This window comes from Pleurodeles waltl, chromosome 6, assembly GCF_031143425.1.
Source record: "Pleurodeles waltl isolate 20211129_DDA chromosome 6, aPleWal1.hap1.20221129, whole genome shotgun sequence".
NCBI lineage: Eukaryota > Metazoa > Chordata > Amphibia > Caudata > Salamandridae > Pleurodeles > Pleurodeles waltl.
The window spans coordinates 119,751,494-119,771,464 of NC_090445.1; the positions used below are offsets into that span (position 1 = coordinate 119,751,494).

Here is a 19,971-nt window from a genome sequence, read left to right on the forward strand (position 1 = left end):
GCAGTGGTACGGAAGGCAGCTAGTTTTTTGGACCTGCCTTTGCCGGTGGTGGAGGCTAAACAAAACCTTTTAACAGAGGTGCTACATCCGGCCTCAGCTGCGGCGGAGCCTCTGTTGCCATTTAATGACGCTCTGCTGGATCCGGTGTTAGAGGTGTGGAAGAGGCCGGCATCTTCCCCAGCAGTTCACAGAGCCGTGGCCAGGAGGTATCGGGCGGCTCCGACTGACCCTGGGTTTCTATCTAGGCACCCTACGCCGGAGAGCTTGGTGGTGCAGGCCTCCTGTTCATCCAAGTCAGCGCCTGGTTCTTTCCCGACGGTGCCTGGGGACAGAGATTCAAGGAAGCTAGAGGCGCAGTCGAAGAAGATTTTTTCATCCTGCAGTCTGGCGTTAAGCCACCAATGCAACCTGTATCCTGGGGAGGTATATTCATGCTCTGATGGATGACATTTCCTCATAGTTTACAGAGCTTCCCCAGGGTCTTTTGGATCTTGTCTCAAATGCCCAGGCTGCTGCGACCCAGATTATCCAGACGGGACTGGATACCACCGACTCGGTAGCCAGAGCAATGGGCACAACTGTGGTGGCAAGGAGACAGGCCTGGCTCCGTAACTCGGGCTTTTCTGCAGATGTACAGTCCACATTGTTGGATCTCCCGTTTGATGGGGACAAACTGTTTGGAGCCAAGGCTGATTCGGCCTTGGAACGTTTTAAGGAAAGCAGGGCCACGGCTAAGTCGTTAGGGCTCCAAGCTCCTTCTTCCACGGCCTCTTCCAGATTTTTCAGGAGGTTTCGTGGATTTGGGCGTGGCTCTTCCTCCTCTTCCTTTCGGGGAAGATATCAGCAACCTGCCTCTTCCCATCCCTATAGATCTTTCAGGGGGAGAGGTAGGGTCCGCACCAGAGGAGCCTCTCAGCAGCACTCTGCCTCTTCCTCATCCTCTGGCGGGGTGCAGCAGGGGAAGCAGCCTTAGGCTTCCACCATTTCCCACTCACTCCTCTCCTGTAGGGGGAAGATTACAGCATTTTCTCACCAAATGGAAGACTGTTACAACGGACACTTGGGTTCTCAGTATTGTGGGAAAAGGCTACACCCTTCCCTTTCGGGAGTTCCCGCCTCTCATCCCGCCCCGCCCTTCTTATTGTTCAGAAGAACACCTCCTGTTGCTAGAACAGGAGGTACAAGCCCTCCTTTCCAAGGGCGCGGTGGAGTTGGTCCCAGAGCAGGAAAGGGGTCGAGGATGTTACTCAAGGTATTTCCTGATTCCCAAGAAGGATGGTCGTTTGAGACCAATTCTGGACCTGAGGATCTTGAATTGGTTCCTCAAGCAGGAAAAATTCAAGATGCTGACCCTAGCACAGGTGCTTTTGGCGTTGAACAAGGAAGACTGGATGGTGTCTGTCGACTTGCAGGATGCTTACTTTCATATCCCGATACTCAAGTCACACAGGAAGTATCTCCGGTTTGTGGTGGGATCGCAACACTATCAGTTTGCGGTCCTTCCGTTTGGTCTTACTTCAGCACCTCGAGTCTTCACGAAGGTGATGTCGGTGGTTGCGGCAGAACTCAGAAGGAAGGGGATAGCAGTATTCCCTTACTTGGACGACTGGTTGATCAAAGCCAAGTCCCCGGAGCTTGTGTCGCATCATCTGCAGTCAACAACCCAGTTGTTGTTCGACCTGGGTTTTTCGGTGAACGAGCCCAAATCTCACCTAGAGCCTTCTCAGCGCCTCCTGTTCATAGGGGCAGTACTGGATACAACATTGGGTCGGGCCTTTCCTCCGCCTCAGCGGATTCAAGATATTCAGGATTTGGTTCCAATGTTTCAAAATGGAGCGGTAGTTCCAGTTCTTAAGGTCCTTCGTCTGCTCGGTCTTTTTGCCTCCTGCATTCTGTTGGTCACGCATGCTCGCTGGCACATGAGGGCTCTTCAGTGGTGCCTCCGAAGGCAGTGGTCTCAACACAAAGGGGATCTAGAGGGTACTGTCAAGATCTCCAGAGATGCTGCTGTGGATTTGAGGTGGTGGATTGCAAGCAACAATCTTTCACAAGGAAAGCCGTTCCAGCAGTCGCCACCAGTGGCCACAGTCATAACGGATGCTTCCACTCTAGGGTGGGGAGCTCATCTGGGGGATCTGGAGATCAAAGGTCTTTGGTCTCCAGAGGAACAGATGTTTCACATCAATCTGTTAGAGTTACGGGCTGTACGTCTGGCTCTCAAGGCCTTCCTCCCTTCCCTTCGTGGTCAGTCGGTACAGGTCCTAACGGACAATACTACCACGATGTGGTACATAAACAAGCAGGGAGGAGTGGGGTCGTACCTTCTCTGCAGAGAAGCTCTTCGACTATGGTCCTGGGCAAAGGACCATCAGATTTGCTTGATAGCAAACCATCTGGCCGGAGTCTTGAACGTGCGTGCGGACAGTCTCAGTCGCCATTTCTCGGCAGACCACGAGTGGCGTCTCCATCCAGATCAAGTCCGTTTAATCTTCCAGAGGTGGGGGTTTCCTCGGGTAGATCTGTTTGCCACTCGAGAGAACGCGCATTGTCCGTTGTTCTGCAGCCTCCAGTATCCGATGCAGGGAGCGTTGGGGGACGCGTTTCAAATAACCTGGTGCGGCCAGTTGCTTTACGCGTTTCCTCCCATACCCTTGATTCCTCGAGTATTGAGGAAGATTCGCCAGGACCGGGCTCTAGTCATCCTAATAGCTCCGGATTGGCCAAGGAGGGTATGGTACTCCGACCTTCTCCAACTCTCAATGTGCCCTCCGCTCCGTCTCCCTTTCAGGGCAGACTTCCTCTCGCAGTCGCAGGGGCAGGTTCTACACCCCAACCTCCAGAGTCTGCACCTACATGCCTGGAGATTGAACGGGGCAACCTGAGTTCCTTCTCTCTCCCGCCTGAGGTAGTGGATGTTATATTAGCGGCCAGGCGACACTCCACTAAATCTATCTACGCTAATAGGTGGTCTAAATTTGTTGCGTGGTGTGGAGAGAGGCAGATTGATCCTTTGCATTCTCATCTATCGGACGTTTTGTCTTTTGCTCTGTCTCTAGCGCAGAAAGGTTGTGCAGTGGCTACCATTAAGGGTTATTTATCGGCCTTGTCAGCCTTCATATGTCTTCCAGACCAACCATCTTTATTTAAATCCCCTATTGTTATCAGATTCCTGAAAGGTCTTCTAAATAAATATCCTCCAAAGCCATTCGTTATGCCGCAATGGGATTTGTCCTTGGTCCTGACTTTCCTTATGGGGTCCCCTTTTGAACCTATGCATTCTTGCCCCTTAAGGTATTTGGTTTTAAAACAGTCTTCTTGATAGCTATAACATCAGCAAGGAGAGTGAGTGAGTTGCAGGCCTTATCAGTAAAGCCCCCTTATACAACTTTTTATGGGGATAAGGTGGTGTTGAGGACCAAGGCTGCTTTCCTCCCGAAGGTTGTTTCACCCTTCCATTTGGCTCAGGCAATTACTTTGTCCACGTTCTATCCTCCGCCTCATCCTTCCAAAGAGGAAGAAAGACTGCACCGTCTGGACCCAAAGAGAGCGTTGAGCTTCTTTATTGATAGAACAAAGGATTTCAGGCTGGAGGATCAGCTGTTTATTGGATACGTGGGCAAGAGGAGAGGAAAGGCAGTCCACAAGAGAACACTATCCAGGTGGGTTGTTCTTTGCATTAAAATCTGTTACTCTTTGGCAAAGAAGGATCCTCCTGAGGGCATTAGAGCTCATTCCACCAGAGCTAAGTCGGCCACTTCGGCCTTGGCCAGGGGTGTTCCTGTGGTCGACATCTGCAAGGCCGCAACTTGGTCGTCCCTTCACACTTTTGCAAAACATTACTGTTTGGATTCTGAGGTTAGAAGAGACGGCCATTTTGCACGGTCAGTGCTGCAGGATTTCTTGGTTTGACCATTTAGGCACCCACCGCCGGGCGTGGTACTGCTTTGGGACTCTATTCATTAGGTGAGGAATCCACAGGTAGTTGTATCCATCAGAAGAACGAGTTACTTACCTTCGGTAACGACTTTTCTGGTGGATACATTAGCTACCTGTGGATTCCTCACGGTCCCACCCGCCTCCCCGTTGCCTTTCTGGTCTTACCAAGTAATCCTTGAGTGCGCTCCTCTTGGTCTTTGAGGGTGCAATAGATGTTGTATATAATATATTTATATATATGTATATATGTATATATCTTTGTGTATATACTTGATGTGTATATATATTTTAAAAAGAGAGTTTTATATATATATATATATATATATATATATATATATAAAAGATTTACAGTTATTCATGCAATGTTGTGTATTTTTACAATATAATGGGATGTTGCCTTGCTCTTTCATTGCATTGCCTGGTTGTTCTCATGCACGTAAAAAATGATTGGTACTGACGTCCGCATGTCGTCGAGGACCTCTTATTGCCTGTATGACGTCAGACGGCGTCGCGTGGGCTAGAGTGACGTCCTCGTCGACGTGCAGAGCCTAGTAAGAAGATTTCCGTCGAATGCTGGCGCCATGGGAGTATTCATTAGGTGAGGAATCCACAGGTAGCTAATGTATCCACCAGAAAAGTCGTTACCGAAGGTAAGTAACTCGTTTGCATTTATTGTCCCCATAACCAATGCGTTTTGTCCTTTTCCAAGACTTCAGGGCTGCTGTATGTAGTGCGTAGTTTGACAATCTCCAGTTAGTACAAAATATTATAGAAATCAGTCCTATTTTTTTGTTTTTCTAAAGACCAGATATATCTGTGTGTTAGTATGGACTTGCTACGACCATTATATGGTCCTGGTATATGTAGTGCGTGGTTCAATGATCTCCAGACCACGTGGAAAATCAATTCAAGATTCTCAAAAGCACCGGCCTATCCATTCATCAGCATAGAACCGCTATGGCCACTGTAGGACTCTTTAGGTACAAATCACCCCAACTCCACTTGACTGCAGTATTCTCTTGATTCAGCAAAGGCTTGAACCACACACTACATATAGCAGGACCGTATAATGGTTGTAGTTAGTCCATGCTAACACATGGATATATCTTGTCTTTCCACTATCAGACGCTTCATCATATATATATATTTTTTTAGTTTGTCAGCATTGAAGGTACATATGAGTCTCATTGAAAATAGGTGGAACAAGGAATGCATATGGACCTATGAAAGAATCTAATTGTGAAAAACTGTAGTTACAGGTAAGTAACTTTTTTCTTCAGCACTGGATCATTCATAGATTTACATGCATGCATGCTGGCTATCAAAGTAGTAACAGAGATACAAACATACAAGGCAAAGGGATATGAGGGTCACCTTATGCTAATACATTTTGTGCCAATATTTTCAAATTATATTTAATTTAAGTGCAGTAGTGCTTGGAAACTCCGTGAATTTCCCCTCTTTTAGCATGATTCCAGCAAATACAGCCGCAATACTCCCTTTTTCTCTTGTACAATGTGCTCGAACTCTGCCAGTGATGTCTGTTTATAGATTCCTAAGTACAATGCACAAAACAATCATTTGGCAAGACTTTTTAGATGCAGATTTACCCTTATTAGCTTGTCAAAAGCCTACAAAGATGATCAATCTGGGTAAAGCATTCATTTCATTGAAAATAAAATGTTTGATATTCTGACATCAAGACAAAATATATAAAAAGTTGGGAATATTATTGGCTGATTAAAGTTGGGAAACAATAGTACTTTAAGGATAATTGAACAAGTTACATACCTTTGGTAATGCTCTGAGTGGTAAAGACTCTAGCTAGCTGCAGGTGCCTCACCTTTTGAATATTCCCCAGGTGTTACATAGAACCTTTCAGCTACACCTCAGCAAGCCGTCAGGTGGTGCTATGTGGTTCCCCACGGGTGGCGTTCTGCTCCAGAAATAATGTGCAGAGCCTATTTAGGTGCCAATCCTGCACACGGACATAATTTGCTTTCCAGTCTCTCCATGCTCCAGACTCAGAATCCCAGGACCAGATTGGCTGTGACCAGCGTGCAGACTTCGGGACTTGCGATCTTATTCAAAGATAGTCCAATCAGGGATCATATTCATAGATAGTCTAATCAGAGAACAGGGGGATAGTAGGGTAGGTCAGGAATAAGCAGCTTTTGAATTGATACCAAAGCCGTACCGATTTGGAGGTGGGTCTGTGAATGGACTCATACCAGAATCTCCTGGATGATTGAGTGTACAAAATGCTCCTCTTGGCAAACCTGTCCACATAGTGCTTTGTGAACGTATGGAGTGCCCACATAGCGGCCTGGCACGTCTAGTACAGGACCCCAGGTGCTAAGGCAATAATAGCAGCTTTGACCCTGGTAGAATGAGAATGCAGTCCTTCTGGAGACTTTCTTTTGGCCAGTGCATAGCAGATCGTAATGCAGAGCATGATCCAGCGAAAGATTTTTCTCCCCTGTTCTGCCTTGCCTATTTTCACTCCAGAGAACCCCTCAAAAAGCAGACGGTCTACTGGGCTTCTTGGGTACAATTAGTGTAAAAGCTGAGCACTCTTTTGGGATCCCAGCAATGGAGCCTCGCTTCCTCCTTAAAAGGATGAGGTGGAGCTTAGAACACCGGCAGGGTAGTTGTTTGGCTGACCTGGAACAGCGTCACAACTTTCCGAAAAAATATACTTGACCCGCATAACCAATTTGTCTGAAAAGAAGGTAGTGTATTTTATGTTATGTTATGAACATTTGTAAAGCACGTAGCTACCCAGAGGCCTTCCAGCACTATTAGAAAATCTTTAGAACACAACACGAGCGACCAGCACTAAAACAACCAGGTTTTCAGTAACTTCCGAAATGGAAGTTCCTGACTGATTTGTCGTACATTCAATGGTAGTGAGGTCCATAGTTTAGATCCAAGAAAGCTTAGCACTCTTCCTTCCCATCTAGTTTTATTCACCATGGGAATGGATTCCAGAGCAGCAGAGGAGGATCTGAGCTGTCTTGTGGGAAGGTGGAAAGAGGCTAAGGTTCTCAAAAGAGGTGGGCCTTTGCCGTATAGGGCTCTACGAATATAGTACAAGGATTTGAATTTTATCCTTTGCTCTATAGGGAGCCAATGCAGAGAGGATAAAACGGCGCTGGCCGACTCATGACTGGATAATTTAAGAAGGAGACGGGCGGCAACATTTTACACCACCTGTAGTTTTTTCACCTCGTATTTCGGTGCTCCGAGAAACAGAGCATTCCCGTAATCTAATTGCGAGATTATTAGGGCATGGATAATGAGCCTCTTTGCAATAAACAGGATTATTTTTAGAATTTTCCTGAGCAATCTCAGTAGACCAAAGCACACGGAAGATAATATTTTTGCCTGGTGGCCCATGGTTAGCCAGGGATCCAGCCATATTCCTAAACTCTTGATGTTAGCATTGGGTGGGGGTAAATCTCCCAATGACCTAAGAGCAGGAGAGGCTAGGTTTGGATTGACCTGAGCCCCCAGAAACATAATCTCCATCTTCCCTCCATTCAGCTTGGAATCCAGCATCCACTTGGAGATGGCCTGCAGACAAGGGGATAAGTTGAGAATTGAGGGAGTTCTGATCAGTAGAGAAGGAAACAACCAGCTGAGTGTCATCGGCATAGGATACAGAAACGAGACCAAAGGGTTCCACTATTTTTGCCAAAGGACCCATATATATGTTGAAAAGTGTAGGTCTCAACGATGAGCCCTGTGGCACTCCCCAGTTGCTCTTAAAGCAGCTGGAATAGAAGGACTGATCCAACACTTGAAATGTGCGTACATCCAGAAATGAGGAGAGCCATCGTAGGCCATTTCCTGAAATTTCAATTTCCCTCATTTTTTGCAGTAGGACCCTGTGGTCAGCCGTATCAAATGTGGCACTCAGATCTAATAACACTATTGTTGACACCAAGCCCTGATCCATACGTTTCCTTGCATCTTCAGTAACCACAATCAATGCGGATTCTGTACTGTGTAACGGCCTAAAACCCATCTGGGAGGGATGCAAGAGATTGTGTTCCTCCAGAAAGCTTGAAAGATGGGTGTTGACATGTTTTTCCAGTATCTTCGCAAGGGTGGGGAGCATGGAGATAGATCTATAGTTACTGAGTGAAGCAGGGTCAAGGTTGGGTTTTTTAAGCAATGGCTTTACGATTGCATGTTTCCATTGTGGAGGGACAATGCCTACTGCATGCCTACATGTGAGGTCAGCCACCTGTTCTAATAATGACTGAAGAAAACGCTGAGGTGTGCCAGGAGGGCGATACAGTAAAGCCCCCAAGAAGCTATATTGGGGATTGAGAAAAAGAGAAGAGCATGCTCTCACAATCCGCCAGGTCGTGGGGATAGGTAGTGACCTGCACTGGATCCCTGAAGATGATTGTGATTTCTCTACCTTACCTCCCCCGGCCCCCCCCCCCCCCCTCCCGGAACTTCTATCTTGCCTTACAATTGAGTATTCTTTGGGAAAGGCCAGATTGATGTCGGGCGTGGACCCTTCATGGAGCCATGTTTCCGTTAGGAACAGGGCTGTAGGTGTCAGTTCGTTTAGTAAAAGCTGAATGTCTAATTTAAGTGCAGCTAATGATCTGCAGTTTGCCATGAGAAACAGATTACCTGAAGGTTCCTGAAGGTTCCTCTGATATTCATGGGTTCTGATCATCTAACTGTGGAGGACTAAGGCTCCTTCTTAGCAGAGCTGTAGTATCTCTAACCTTAGCTTCTTTATTACTTTCTATACTGCTTTTTGGTCTAAGGGAACGGAGGAACTCAGCCTCATAGGTAATTCTACTGATGGTAAAAGGTCCAGGGTCATTGGCCCCTGGGACCCGATGGGCTTTCCTTTGGTGCGCCGTGGGCGCGCCCACTGCGCGACCGTGGCATAACAGCTATTAAACATATATTTATAGTCTGAAGCTCACTCACACACCATTTCGAGGGGATGGCTTAATAAACTTTGAAGGACAGCTGTTAATTGGCTTGAACGGAGTGCACATCAAGCAAATGAGGACCAGATTAAGGTCCGATTGGGACACTACAAAAGGAGAAGGGGAAACGTGATAGCCCTTTGAAAAACTGCATCACAACATGTGGAGAGGAAGCGGTTTAATTCCAAAGCAGCCAACTGGGGAACTAGGTTCAAGTCCTGGTGTCTTCTGATTGTGGGCAAATCACTTAAACTCCAGGTGCCTAAAATTAATTAAAAAACCATGATTGTGTCCTTGTGTAATGTAACTGGTGCTCATGTCAAAGCGCTCCAACACCTTCAGATCAAGTTTGCGCTATATAAAACTGCAAAAAAACAACTAGTGACAAACATGGAGGGATGATAAGGCAACCGTAAGAAGACCGAAAGATAACGTTTAACCGTGCCAAAAGATAAGCCCTGCCGGATAAGAGACAAAACAGAGCTTCCAATAACTTGGCCTGGAGGATATCAGTTCGGCGTATGCAGAACAAAACACAAATTTGTCCCACCAACCGTTCTTTCTCTGCCTAGAATTTAGCACTCCGAAATCGGATTTTAAATCAGTTAAGAGAGAAAGAGGTAACAGATTGACAAAGTAAGGAAAATTTACATTCAGGGTCATTCGAGTACTCTGAAATCACCATAGGAAGGAGACTTTCTTCTCAATTAACACATGCCTGCTACAATGCCAGAATGTCAGATAAAAACATGTATGATCAGTGGTGGTTATTGATGCATGTGTAACACAAATATAAATGAATGGAAGTCTGCTTACTCAAGGAGGACTGAAAAATGCTTTAAAATTTATAGCATTCATTTTTCAGACACAGCTGCGGAATCAGAGTAGGAACAAAGTAGTAGCGGAATCACTATGAAGGTAATTCCAATCCTCCTCTGCTCACAAATCGTTTCACACCCCTATATCCCCATTAAGATATGTGGAGCTAATTATGTCTTGATCACCAGGGAAAATGATAGCAAAAGATTGGGCTCAATAGAGGAACCTTAGAGAAAGTGACTTAATGTTCTTGGTTTTCCTTGCATGATTGGTTTCTCTTCTTTTTCAGTTGAACCCTGGCACTGTTGGATTCTACCGCACTCAATACAGCTTTGCTATGCTTGAAAGCTTATTACCTGGAATCCGAGACCTTTCCCTGCCTCCTGTGGATAGGCTTAGCTTGCAGAATGATCTATTTTCTCTGGTAAGTTTGCCCTTGCAACTGGCCTCCATGAGGATGTGGTGTCACACTTCTGTTATTGATCTGTGAAGAAACAAACTTGCACCTGCAACAGTATATTTGGGTATGCTGCTTTCAGAGTTTTGTCATAAATAATTTTTTATGTCTTCCTTGGATTCCCAAGTTAGTATAACTCCTGTCGCATTACTAGCAATTGGAGTTTCATAAAACAAACACAGATGACACCTTGAAAAAAACAGGGGTGACTGTTTAGACCAGCATATCAGTAACAGAACAAATGAAGAATCCTGGGAGGATGTAGTCCTGGCTGAGACCCCTGTGAAGCCACCTGGTGGTACAGGAACGTATTGGTGAAGAAAATGTTTCTGGTTCCAGTCTCGCACATGGTGGATATTCTTAAATTAAGTAATCTGAGGAAAACAGTAAACAAAGAAAAGCACTGTTTTAACTACCTATAAGAGCTGAGGGTTTCATTAATTATATGCAACTGTTCATCCGTAGGTAAGTTGAGAATTACCATTGTGTAGAACTTAAATAACAGGGTTTCTCCATTACAAGGTTTTTCTCTGATATTCATAAATAGAATTCTAGAACACATTGGTCACATGTATTCAGTTTCAATTTGAAATTGATTTAGACTCGAACGCAAGCCTATAGGAAGAAACCCTTTTTGTTTTACTTTTTTTAATATGTTTATAGAAGTGTGGAGGAAGACAATTACACAAAATCAGTCAAATAATGCACATTATATTTAATGCAGTTTCCAGTAACCATAGCAGAAAAAGTAGAAAATGATGCACTATGCTTAGGCTGTTAGGAATAAAAATGGGCCCTACTTCTTTAAGAATTCAAGTTATTGCACCTGTCAGTCATTTATACCTGGCTTTATGAGATGGTTCAGTTTTTTTCTGCTCAGTGAGGATTGAATCCCTTTCGACTGAAATCTGTTTTTAAGATGTTGTGTTCTCACTTAATGTATTAGGAGCACTTTTCTGATATTTATTACGCCAGTTTTCTTCAATTTGTGTCCATCGAGTAGGACTAAAATGTCAAAGGGTGACCATAATGTGGGCATAGTCTGCCGTACTTAGTTAACAAATAGCATTGCCGCGTATTCCCTAAATTTGCTGCCCAATAAAAAAGGGGAAAAAAAACGAATAGATTTGCAGATAGATAGTTCAGTCACAATGGTAAGCTAAAACTTGTGTGCACCTTTAGGGAGCCAGTATCTTCCATGCCCCATCATGCTTGATATGGGCAGTTGTGTCAGAACTTCAGTTATGTGTTTTTCTGGCTTATTTCAAAAAGCTCTATGTACACTGTGCTGTATATTTCCCACCCCTTTTTACAGTGTGATCCCTCAAACATGCTTGTTGCTTCTTTCACTGAACATTTTAAACATGCATGAGTGTTAAGGATGTGTTTTGATTGGACTTCGATATTTGTGTAATATTCTGGTTGTGACAGAGAAGAACGAGTTCGTTACCTTCGGTAACGACTTTTCTGGTGGATACATTAGCTACCTGTGGATTCCTCACCTAATGATTCCTCACCTAATGAATACTCCCATGGTGCCAGCATTCGACGGAAATCTTCTTCCTAGCTTCTGCACGTCGATGAGGAATCCACAGGTAGCTAATGTATCCACCAGAAAAGTCGTTACCGAAGGTAAGTAACTCGTTCTTCTGATGGATACAACTACCTGTGGATTCCTCACCTAATGAATAGAGTCCCAAAGCAGTACCGCGCTCGGTGGTGGGTGCCTGTATGGTCAAACCAAGAAATCCTGCAGCACTGACCGTGCAAAATGGCCGTCCCTTCTGACCTCAGAGTCCAAGCAGTAATGCTTCGCAAAAGTGTGAAGGGACGACCAAGTTGCGGCCTTGCAGATGTCGACCACAGGAACACCTCTAGCCAAGGCCGAAGTGGCTGACTTAGCCCTGGTGGAATGAGCTCTAATACCATCAGGAGGATCCTTCTTTGCTAAAGAGTAACACATTTTAATGCAAAGAACAACCCACCTGGAGAGTGTTCTCTTGTGGACTGCCTTTCCTCTCCTCTTGCCCACGTATCCGATGAAAAGCTGATCCTCCAGTCTGAAATCCTTCGTTCTGTCTGTGTAAAAGCTTAACGCCCTCTTTGGCTCCAAGCGATGTAGTCTCTCTTCTTCCTTTGAAGGATGAGGCGGAGGATAGAACGTGGACAGAGTAATTGACTGGGCCAAATGGAAGGGTGAAACAACCTTCGGAATGAAAGCAGCCTTGGTCCCCAACACCACCTTATCCCCGTAAAAAGTTGTATAAGGGGGTTTCACTGACCAAGCCTGCAACTCACTCACTCTCCTTGCAGATGTTACAGCAACCAGGAAGACTGTCTTAAGAACTAACAATCTTAAGGGGCAAGAATGCATAGGTTCAAAAGGGGACCCCATAAGGAAAGTTAGGACCAAGGACAAATCCCATTGAGGCATAACGAAAGGATTTGGAGGATATTTATTCCTAAGGCCCTTCAAGAATCTAAGTACTATAGGAGATTTAAATAACTAAGGTTGGTCTGGAAGACAAATGAAGGCAGACAAGTAACCTTTAATAGTAGCCACTGCACAACCCCTCTGTGCTAAAGACAAAGCAGAAGATAAAACATCTGACAAATGAGCACGTAAGGGATCAATCTGTCTCTCTCCACACCATACCAAAATTTAGACCACCTATTAGCGTAGATAGATTTAGTGGAGTGTCGCCTGGCCGCTAAGATAACATCCACTACATCAGGCGGGAGAGAGAAGGAACTCAGGTTGCCCCGTTCAATCTCCAGGCATGAAGGTGCAGACTCTGGAGGTTGGGGTGTAAAACCTGCCCCTGCGACTGCGAGAGGAGGTCTGCCCTGAGAGGGAGACGGAGCGGAGGGCACAGTGAGAGTTGGAGAAGGTCGGAATACCACACCCTCCTTGGCCAATCCGGAGCTATTAAGATTACCTGGGCCCGGTCTTGGCGAATTTTCCTCAATACTCGAGGAATCAAGGGTATGGGGGAAACGCGTAAAGCAACTGGTCGCACCAGGTTCTCTGAAACGCGTCCCCCAAAGCTCCCTGCACCGGATACTGGAGGCTGCAGAATAACGGACAGTGCGAATTCTCCCGGGTGGCAAACAGATCTATCCGAGGAAAACCCCCACAACTGGAAGATTAGACGGACTTGATCTGGATGGAGACGCCACTCGTGGTCGGCCGAGAAATGGCGACTGAGACTGTCCGCACGTACATTCAAGACTCCGGCCAGATGATTTGCTACCAAGCAAATCCGATGGTTCTTCGCCCAGTACCATAGCCGAAGAGCTTCTCTGCAGAGAAGGTACGACCCCACTCCTCCCTGTTTGTTTATATACCACATTGCTGTAGTATTGTCCGTCAGGACCTGAACCGACTGACCACGAAGGGATGGGAGGAAGGCCTTGAGAGCCAGACGTACAGCCCGTAACTCTAACAGATTGATATGAAAAATCTGTTCCTCTGGAGACCAAAGCCCTTTGATCTCCAGGTCCCCCAGATGAGCTCCCCACCCTAGAGTGGAAGCATCCGTTATGACCGTGGTCACTGGTGGAGGCTGCGTGAACGGCCTTCCTTGGGAAAGATTGTCGTCCGCAACCCACCACTTCAAATCCGTGGCAGCATCTCTGGAGATCCTGACAGAACCTTCGAGATCTCCTCTGTGTTGAGACCACTGCCTTCAGAGGCACCACTGAAGAGCCCTCATGTGCCAGCGAGCATGCGTGACCAACAGTATGCAGGAGGCAAACAGACCGAGCAGACGAAGGACCTTGAGGACTGGAATGACCGCTCCACTTCGAAACATTGGAACCAACTCCTGAATATCTTGAATCCGCTGAGGCGGAGGAAAGGCTCGATCCAATGTTGTATCCAGTACTGCCCCTATGAACAGGAGGCGTTGAGAGGGCTCTAGGTGAGATTTGGGCACGTTCATCGAAAAGCCCAGGTCGAACAACAACTGGGTTGTCGACTGCAGATGATGCAACACAAGCTCCGGGGACTTGGCTTTGATCAACCAGTCGTCCAGGTAAGGGAATACTGCTATCCCCTTCCTTCTGAGCTCTGCCGCAACCACCGACATCACCTTCGTGAAGACTCGTGGTGCTGAAGTAAGACCAAACGGGAGGACCGCAAACTGATAGTGCTGCGACCCCACCACAAACCGGAGATACTTCCTGTGCGACTTGAGTATCGGGATATGAAAGTAAGCATCCTGCAAGTCGACAGACACTATCCAATCTCCCTTGTTCAACGCCAAAAGCACCTTAGCTAGGGTCAGCATCTCAAACTTTTCCTGTTTGAGGAACCAATTCAAAATCCTCAGGTCCAGGATTGGTCTCAACCGACCATCCTTCTTGGGAATCAGGAAGTACCTTGAGTAACAACCTTGACCCTTTTCCTGCTCTGGAACCAACTCCACCGCGCCCTTTGAAAGGAGGACTTGAACCTCCTGTTCTAACAGGAGGTGTTCTTCTGAACAATAAGATGGGCGGGGCGGGATGGGGGGCGGAAACTCCCGAAAGGGAAAGGTGTAGCCTTTTCCCACAATGCTGGTAACCCAGGTGTCTGATGTGATGACCTCCCACTTGTGAAGAAAATGCAGTAACCTTCCCCCTACAGGAGAGGAGTGAGTGGGAATTGGTGGAAGCCTAAGGCTGCTTCCCCTGCTGCACCCCTCCAGAGGACGAGGAAGAGGCAGAGTGCTGCTGAGAGGCTCCTCTGGTACGGACCCTACCCCTCCCTCTAAATGATCTAAAGGTGAGAGAGGAGGTAGGTTGTTGGAATTTTCCCCGAAAGGAAGAGGAGGATGAGCCACGACCAAATCCTCGAAACCTCCTAAAAAATCTGGAGGAGGCAGAAGAAGCGGCTTGCAGTCCTAACGACTTGGCCGTGGCCCTGCTTTCCTTAAACCTCTCCAAGGCCGAATCTGCCTTGGCACCAAAAAGTTTGTCCCCATCAAACGGGAGGTCCAACAGGGTCGACTGCACATCCGAAGAGAAACCTGAGTTGCGAAGCCAAGCCTGTCTTCTCGCAACCACCGCCGTGCCCATTGCTCTAGCCACCGAGTCAGTTGTATCCAACCCAGATTGGATAACCTGGGTTGCAGCAGCCTGAGCATCCGACACGAGATTCAAGAGTCCTTGAGGAAGCTCTGTATGCGAAGATGTTATCTCGTCCATCAGAGCATAGATGTACCACCCCAAGATACACGTAGCGTTGGTGGACTTTAACGCCATGCTACAAGACGAAAACACTTTCTTTGACTGTGAGTCCATCTTTTTGGAGTCTCTGTCCGCCGGCACTGTTGGAAAAGATCCAGGCGCAGATCTTGCAGAACAGGAAGCCTGGACCACCAAGCTTTCCGGCGTAGGGTGTCTGGAAAGAAAGCCAGGGTCAGATGGTGCAGCCCGATACCTCCTGGCCACAGACCTATTGACAGCCGAGGAAGATACCGGCTTCTTCCAGACCTCCAATACCGGTTCAAGCAGCGCCTCGTTAAATGGCAAAAGAGGCTCTGCCGATGTAGAGGCCGGATGTAAGACCTCAGTCAGTAAATTTTGTTTCGCCTCAGCCACCGGCAAAGGCAGTTCGAGGAAGTTAGCCGCCTTCCTTATCACAGCATGAAAAGTGGCTGCCTCTTCAGTATACTCCCCTGGAGATGACCAGTCCCACTCAGGGGAAGTATCAAGGCCACTAGCTGTATCCAGTCCATGAAGACCTTCGCCAGAATCCTCAATTTCTCCTTCCTCCAGGACCCGTTGATATTCTTGTTCCTCCAAGAGACGGAGAGCACGTCTCTTCGAATGTAACCTCTCCTCAATTCTCGGCGTCGACATGGCGTCTGCAGAAGTTGAGGAACGACGCCGATCACCGGATCTGTCCAACGCCGGGTCAGGCGCCACAGGAAGCTTCAATGCCGAGCCAGGAGTCGGATGAAGAGAAGTGTGTCTCGGAGTCTCAGAAGGCCCTGCCGGGGTCACTGGCCGAAACCCCAAAGCCGATGGAGCCGAAACCTCCGGGGCCGAAACCTCTGGAGCCACCGGAGCCGACACCGGCGCTGAGCCCACATTCCCCAAGGGGAGAAAGGGCATGAAGGGTGCTGGCCGTAGCGGTGCCGGAGCACCCAAGCTGAAAGCCAACGGACCCGAAGGACCAGTCGGAGCACCGCCTGGAGCCATCTGCTGGAAGATGGTAAACATCGCATTTAAAAATGCGGTATTATCGGCTCCAGGGGCCGGGAAAGCCGGATACTGGGGTGCCTGGATCGAAGGCGACCCCGACGCCGGCCTCGACGTCCGCGACGTCGGTGAGAACACCTGAGGCTGTGGCACCTCAAACACTGAAGACGTCTGCCCCGGCGAAGTCGGTGAAGCCAGAGAAGGCAACGGCGTCAATGGATGAGGAGTGACTGTGGGACTGACCTCCCAAGTCTTCCGACGCCGAGCCGATGGCGACCTCGATCGAGACCTCTCCTTGCTCGAATGGCGCCGTGAGTCCCGACGGCGTCGGGAGTCTCGATGACGTTGATGAGACTTCGGCGAGGAGGATTTTCTATGGTGTCTCTTCTCCTTTCTCTTCGACTTCGCCATAAAGAGTTTGGCCTCTCGCTCCTTCAGGGCTTTCCGATTCATGTGTTGACATGAATCACACGTGGCCACATCGTGGTCGGAACTCAAACACCACAAGCAGTCCGAATGTGGGTCAGTAACCAACATTTTGCCCCCACACTCTCGACAGGGCTTGAAACCAGACTTCCTCTGAGACATAGTAACCTCAGAGAAAAAACAGGCAGCAGAAAAACACACTGTAACTCGAAAAGCAACAGTAGCTCCCTCGAAGATAACCGTTTCGAATGGCACGGAAAAAAGGGAACTGACGTCGGCGAGGACTTCTTATTGCCTGTATGACGTCAGATGGCGTCGCGTGGGCAAATGGGACGTCCTCGTCGACGTGCAGAAGCTAGGAAGAAGATTTCTGTCGAATGCTGGCGCCATGGGAGTATTCATTAGGGGGGGAATCATTAGGTGAGGAATCCACAGGTAGTTGTATCCATCAGAAGTAATATGTCTGAGAGTACATCATGGAACGAAAGTACTATGTGTAAGTGGAGCATGATAAAATGGTTCGTGAAGGGGCTCCTTCACCGTTAAAACAGCCACCTGCTCACATGGACTCCCAAATTGGGAAATCCATGGTGTGAGATCCAAGGAGTGGAAAAAAATAAACATTGCTCTTCCCGTTGCTCTGTCAGTGCTGAAGACTTGGTCGTTGATGGACAGCACAATGGCTTCCAATTTGCTGGGTAGAGCAAACAAGTCACAGACCATAATAAAGAGAGATTATTTGCTGACCGACATCAGTGCTGAAGGACACATCCGTGTCAGCCTCAGCACACTATGGTACTTGATATGTCTTCCAGTCTAAAAACATTGCTAGGCCCTTGACATAGTCTCCTAGTACATTATACTCTCCAACTTCACTACTTGGTTCTCCCTCATTGGGCATCAAAAACAATGATGGAAAACCTAGACCACTAGAGCAAGACATACTGTTCCATGGTGGAGGATAGCACCTGGATTTAGTGATCATTTTGACAGTGGAAAACATACCACGGATCCGTGTGGTATTATCTATACTACAGCAGATAAAGAAATACTAGTACTTGGATGTTGTTGTCAGGACAATGAGTGGTATAGTTTGGACAAAACCTAAAACATCTATTGCTGTGGCACTTGATGATCAAGAATTGCAGGAGTTGAACTACTCCGAAGACCTCATTAACAGGAGGAGGCAAGACTTCCAGGAACTTTTAAAAGACTTGCTGGTCCAGTTCAACCGTGGATTCAGCAGACCTTCCAGTATCGCAGAACTGTCATAGCCTGGCTTTTCATAGTTTCGTGACTAAGCTTTAAACCAGGTGCTTGGATAAAAGTCAAGAACGTTCCTTTTTAGGTTATGATCTCTTCCTCATTCTGATGTCAAAATCAAATCATTTCGTTGAAGGAGCATATTTTCAAAGCTTGATGGAAAAAAAGTTTTTTCAATTCTTGTTACTGATCCTGAGGAGGAAGCTACTGTCACCAACAAAAGCAGAGGTTTTTAACTCATCAGCAGTTAAAATATTAGTACCATACATGCTAGCAGAGAGGGACATACAGAGTTAGAGGGAAACTATCTTCAACCCTATGGAAATCTACAGCCTATTCAAGACCACAACTGCTTTACTTTCCTTGCACAGTATGCCATTCACAGACATTTAAGATTGTGCAAACTAGTTATGCCGTAGGTTTCTATGCTCTACACAGCTAAAATTATACTGAAGAAAAGAAACATTTGTCTAAGGCCATAGGCTCCTTACTCCCACTCAAATAAAAAAAAGGACTTTATAATTCAAGAACAAATAATTCAGACCCAAATGGATTTTAAAAGCAAACAAAATGAAGTGAAAATTACTTTTGCATGCTCAACTTAACCAGATGCTTTGTCAACGTAAACCTGGAGACTGGATGTCTGTCATAGCCTCACAGGGTGCCTATTTTCACATCAGCAGTAGTTTAGAAACACATTAGTCTCTTGAAGTTTGTAGCGGGAAGAATGTATTATCAGTACTTTTTTAAAAATGCATTGAAGCAGGGGACTGGGGGGTTGTATGCTTGTGATAACAGGATTTTCATCTACCAGTACTGAAACTACAAAATTGTCACAGTTCTCCCACTGGATTTTCAAACACCCATTTCTCTGCTCATAGTCCTGTGGATCCAGGTCAGTTGTCCAAAATCATGCTCCTTGTGCCTCATCGTGTACCAGAAGGCCATCAACAAGCGGGTGGACAAACCTTTCATGGCATGCGCAAAAGGCGATTTTTCAGCATTGAAAATGCTTCAGACACCATTCCCGCTGTCTGTCGTCTTCCTCCAGCAAAAAGAAAAGGAATTACAGGAAAAAGGAGAAAAACCTTCCATGGGTAAGTCTCCCCATCATTCTCAGCCTCCAACAAGATATTTGTGTTCAGAACTGGAGTTAGTCCATATTCTTCCAGAGGATCTTCTGTGCAGCCCTACTCCTCTCGTGGACCCGGCTTCAGATAGACCTCAACCTATTCACTGTCCAGCTCCGGCGCTGTCACCTCTCAAGCTGCAAGCCCTGGCTCTTCCTGATTTCCTGGTGCCAGGATCGGACCTGGCAGTGTTTCTAAATGTGATATATGTGATTTTCATGAAAGCCTTGGCACCGGCTAGTGCACCTTTGGGCCCAGCAGAGCCACTATGCTTACCACTCTTCTTGCCCGATGCTGTTCCATTTGAGTCAAAGCTGGCGCCATATTGCTTCAATCCTCCACTTTGCTTCATGATGCCACAGCCGATGCCTTGGACTGTGCTGATCTCGCCTCCACTACTGACGTCTCTGCCAGCGTCAGCTTCTTCAGTTTGCAGTTCAAACCTCAGGTTCATTCTTGAAGTCCAGAGACGTCTGGAAGAAGAGGCTTACAGATCACACCTCCATGAAATCTTTGGAGCAGACAATGATCTGGCAGAGTATCTTCCGGAGAGTGACCCAGGTCAGGATCCACTAAAACTCCATCTTTGACCAGTGGGTTGAATTAATCGCCTGAGTCAGCTATGGACTACCCCATTGGATCACCAATGACAGAAGTCGGATCCCTACACAAGGTTGTGTTGAAGGCTGCAGAGGTGCTAGATCTGCACCTCCCAACCACTGAGACTTAAACTAATGTCTTGACTGAGGTTTTCCTTCCTTCATCAACCTCCTTCATAACCAGTTCT

At 46.9% G+C, this 19,971-nt stretch overlaps 1 protein-coding gene across 2 annotated transcripts in view; it reads left to right on the forward strand.

Annotated features, from left to right (window-relative positions):
- NPEPPS (aminopeptidase puromycin sensitive) overlaps nt 1-19,971 on the forward strand; it is a 695,867-nt gene that overhangs the window by 492,068 nt on the left and 183,828 nt on the right. For both annotated transcript variants that reach the window (XM_069237501.1, XM_069237500.1), the window contains one exon: nt 10,009-10,143. In XM_069237501.1, coding sequence (XP_069093602.1) covers nt 10,009-10,143 — 135 coding nt within the window. The remainder of the gene's footprint in view (nt 1-10,008; nt 10,144-19,971) is intronic.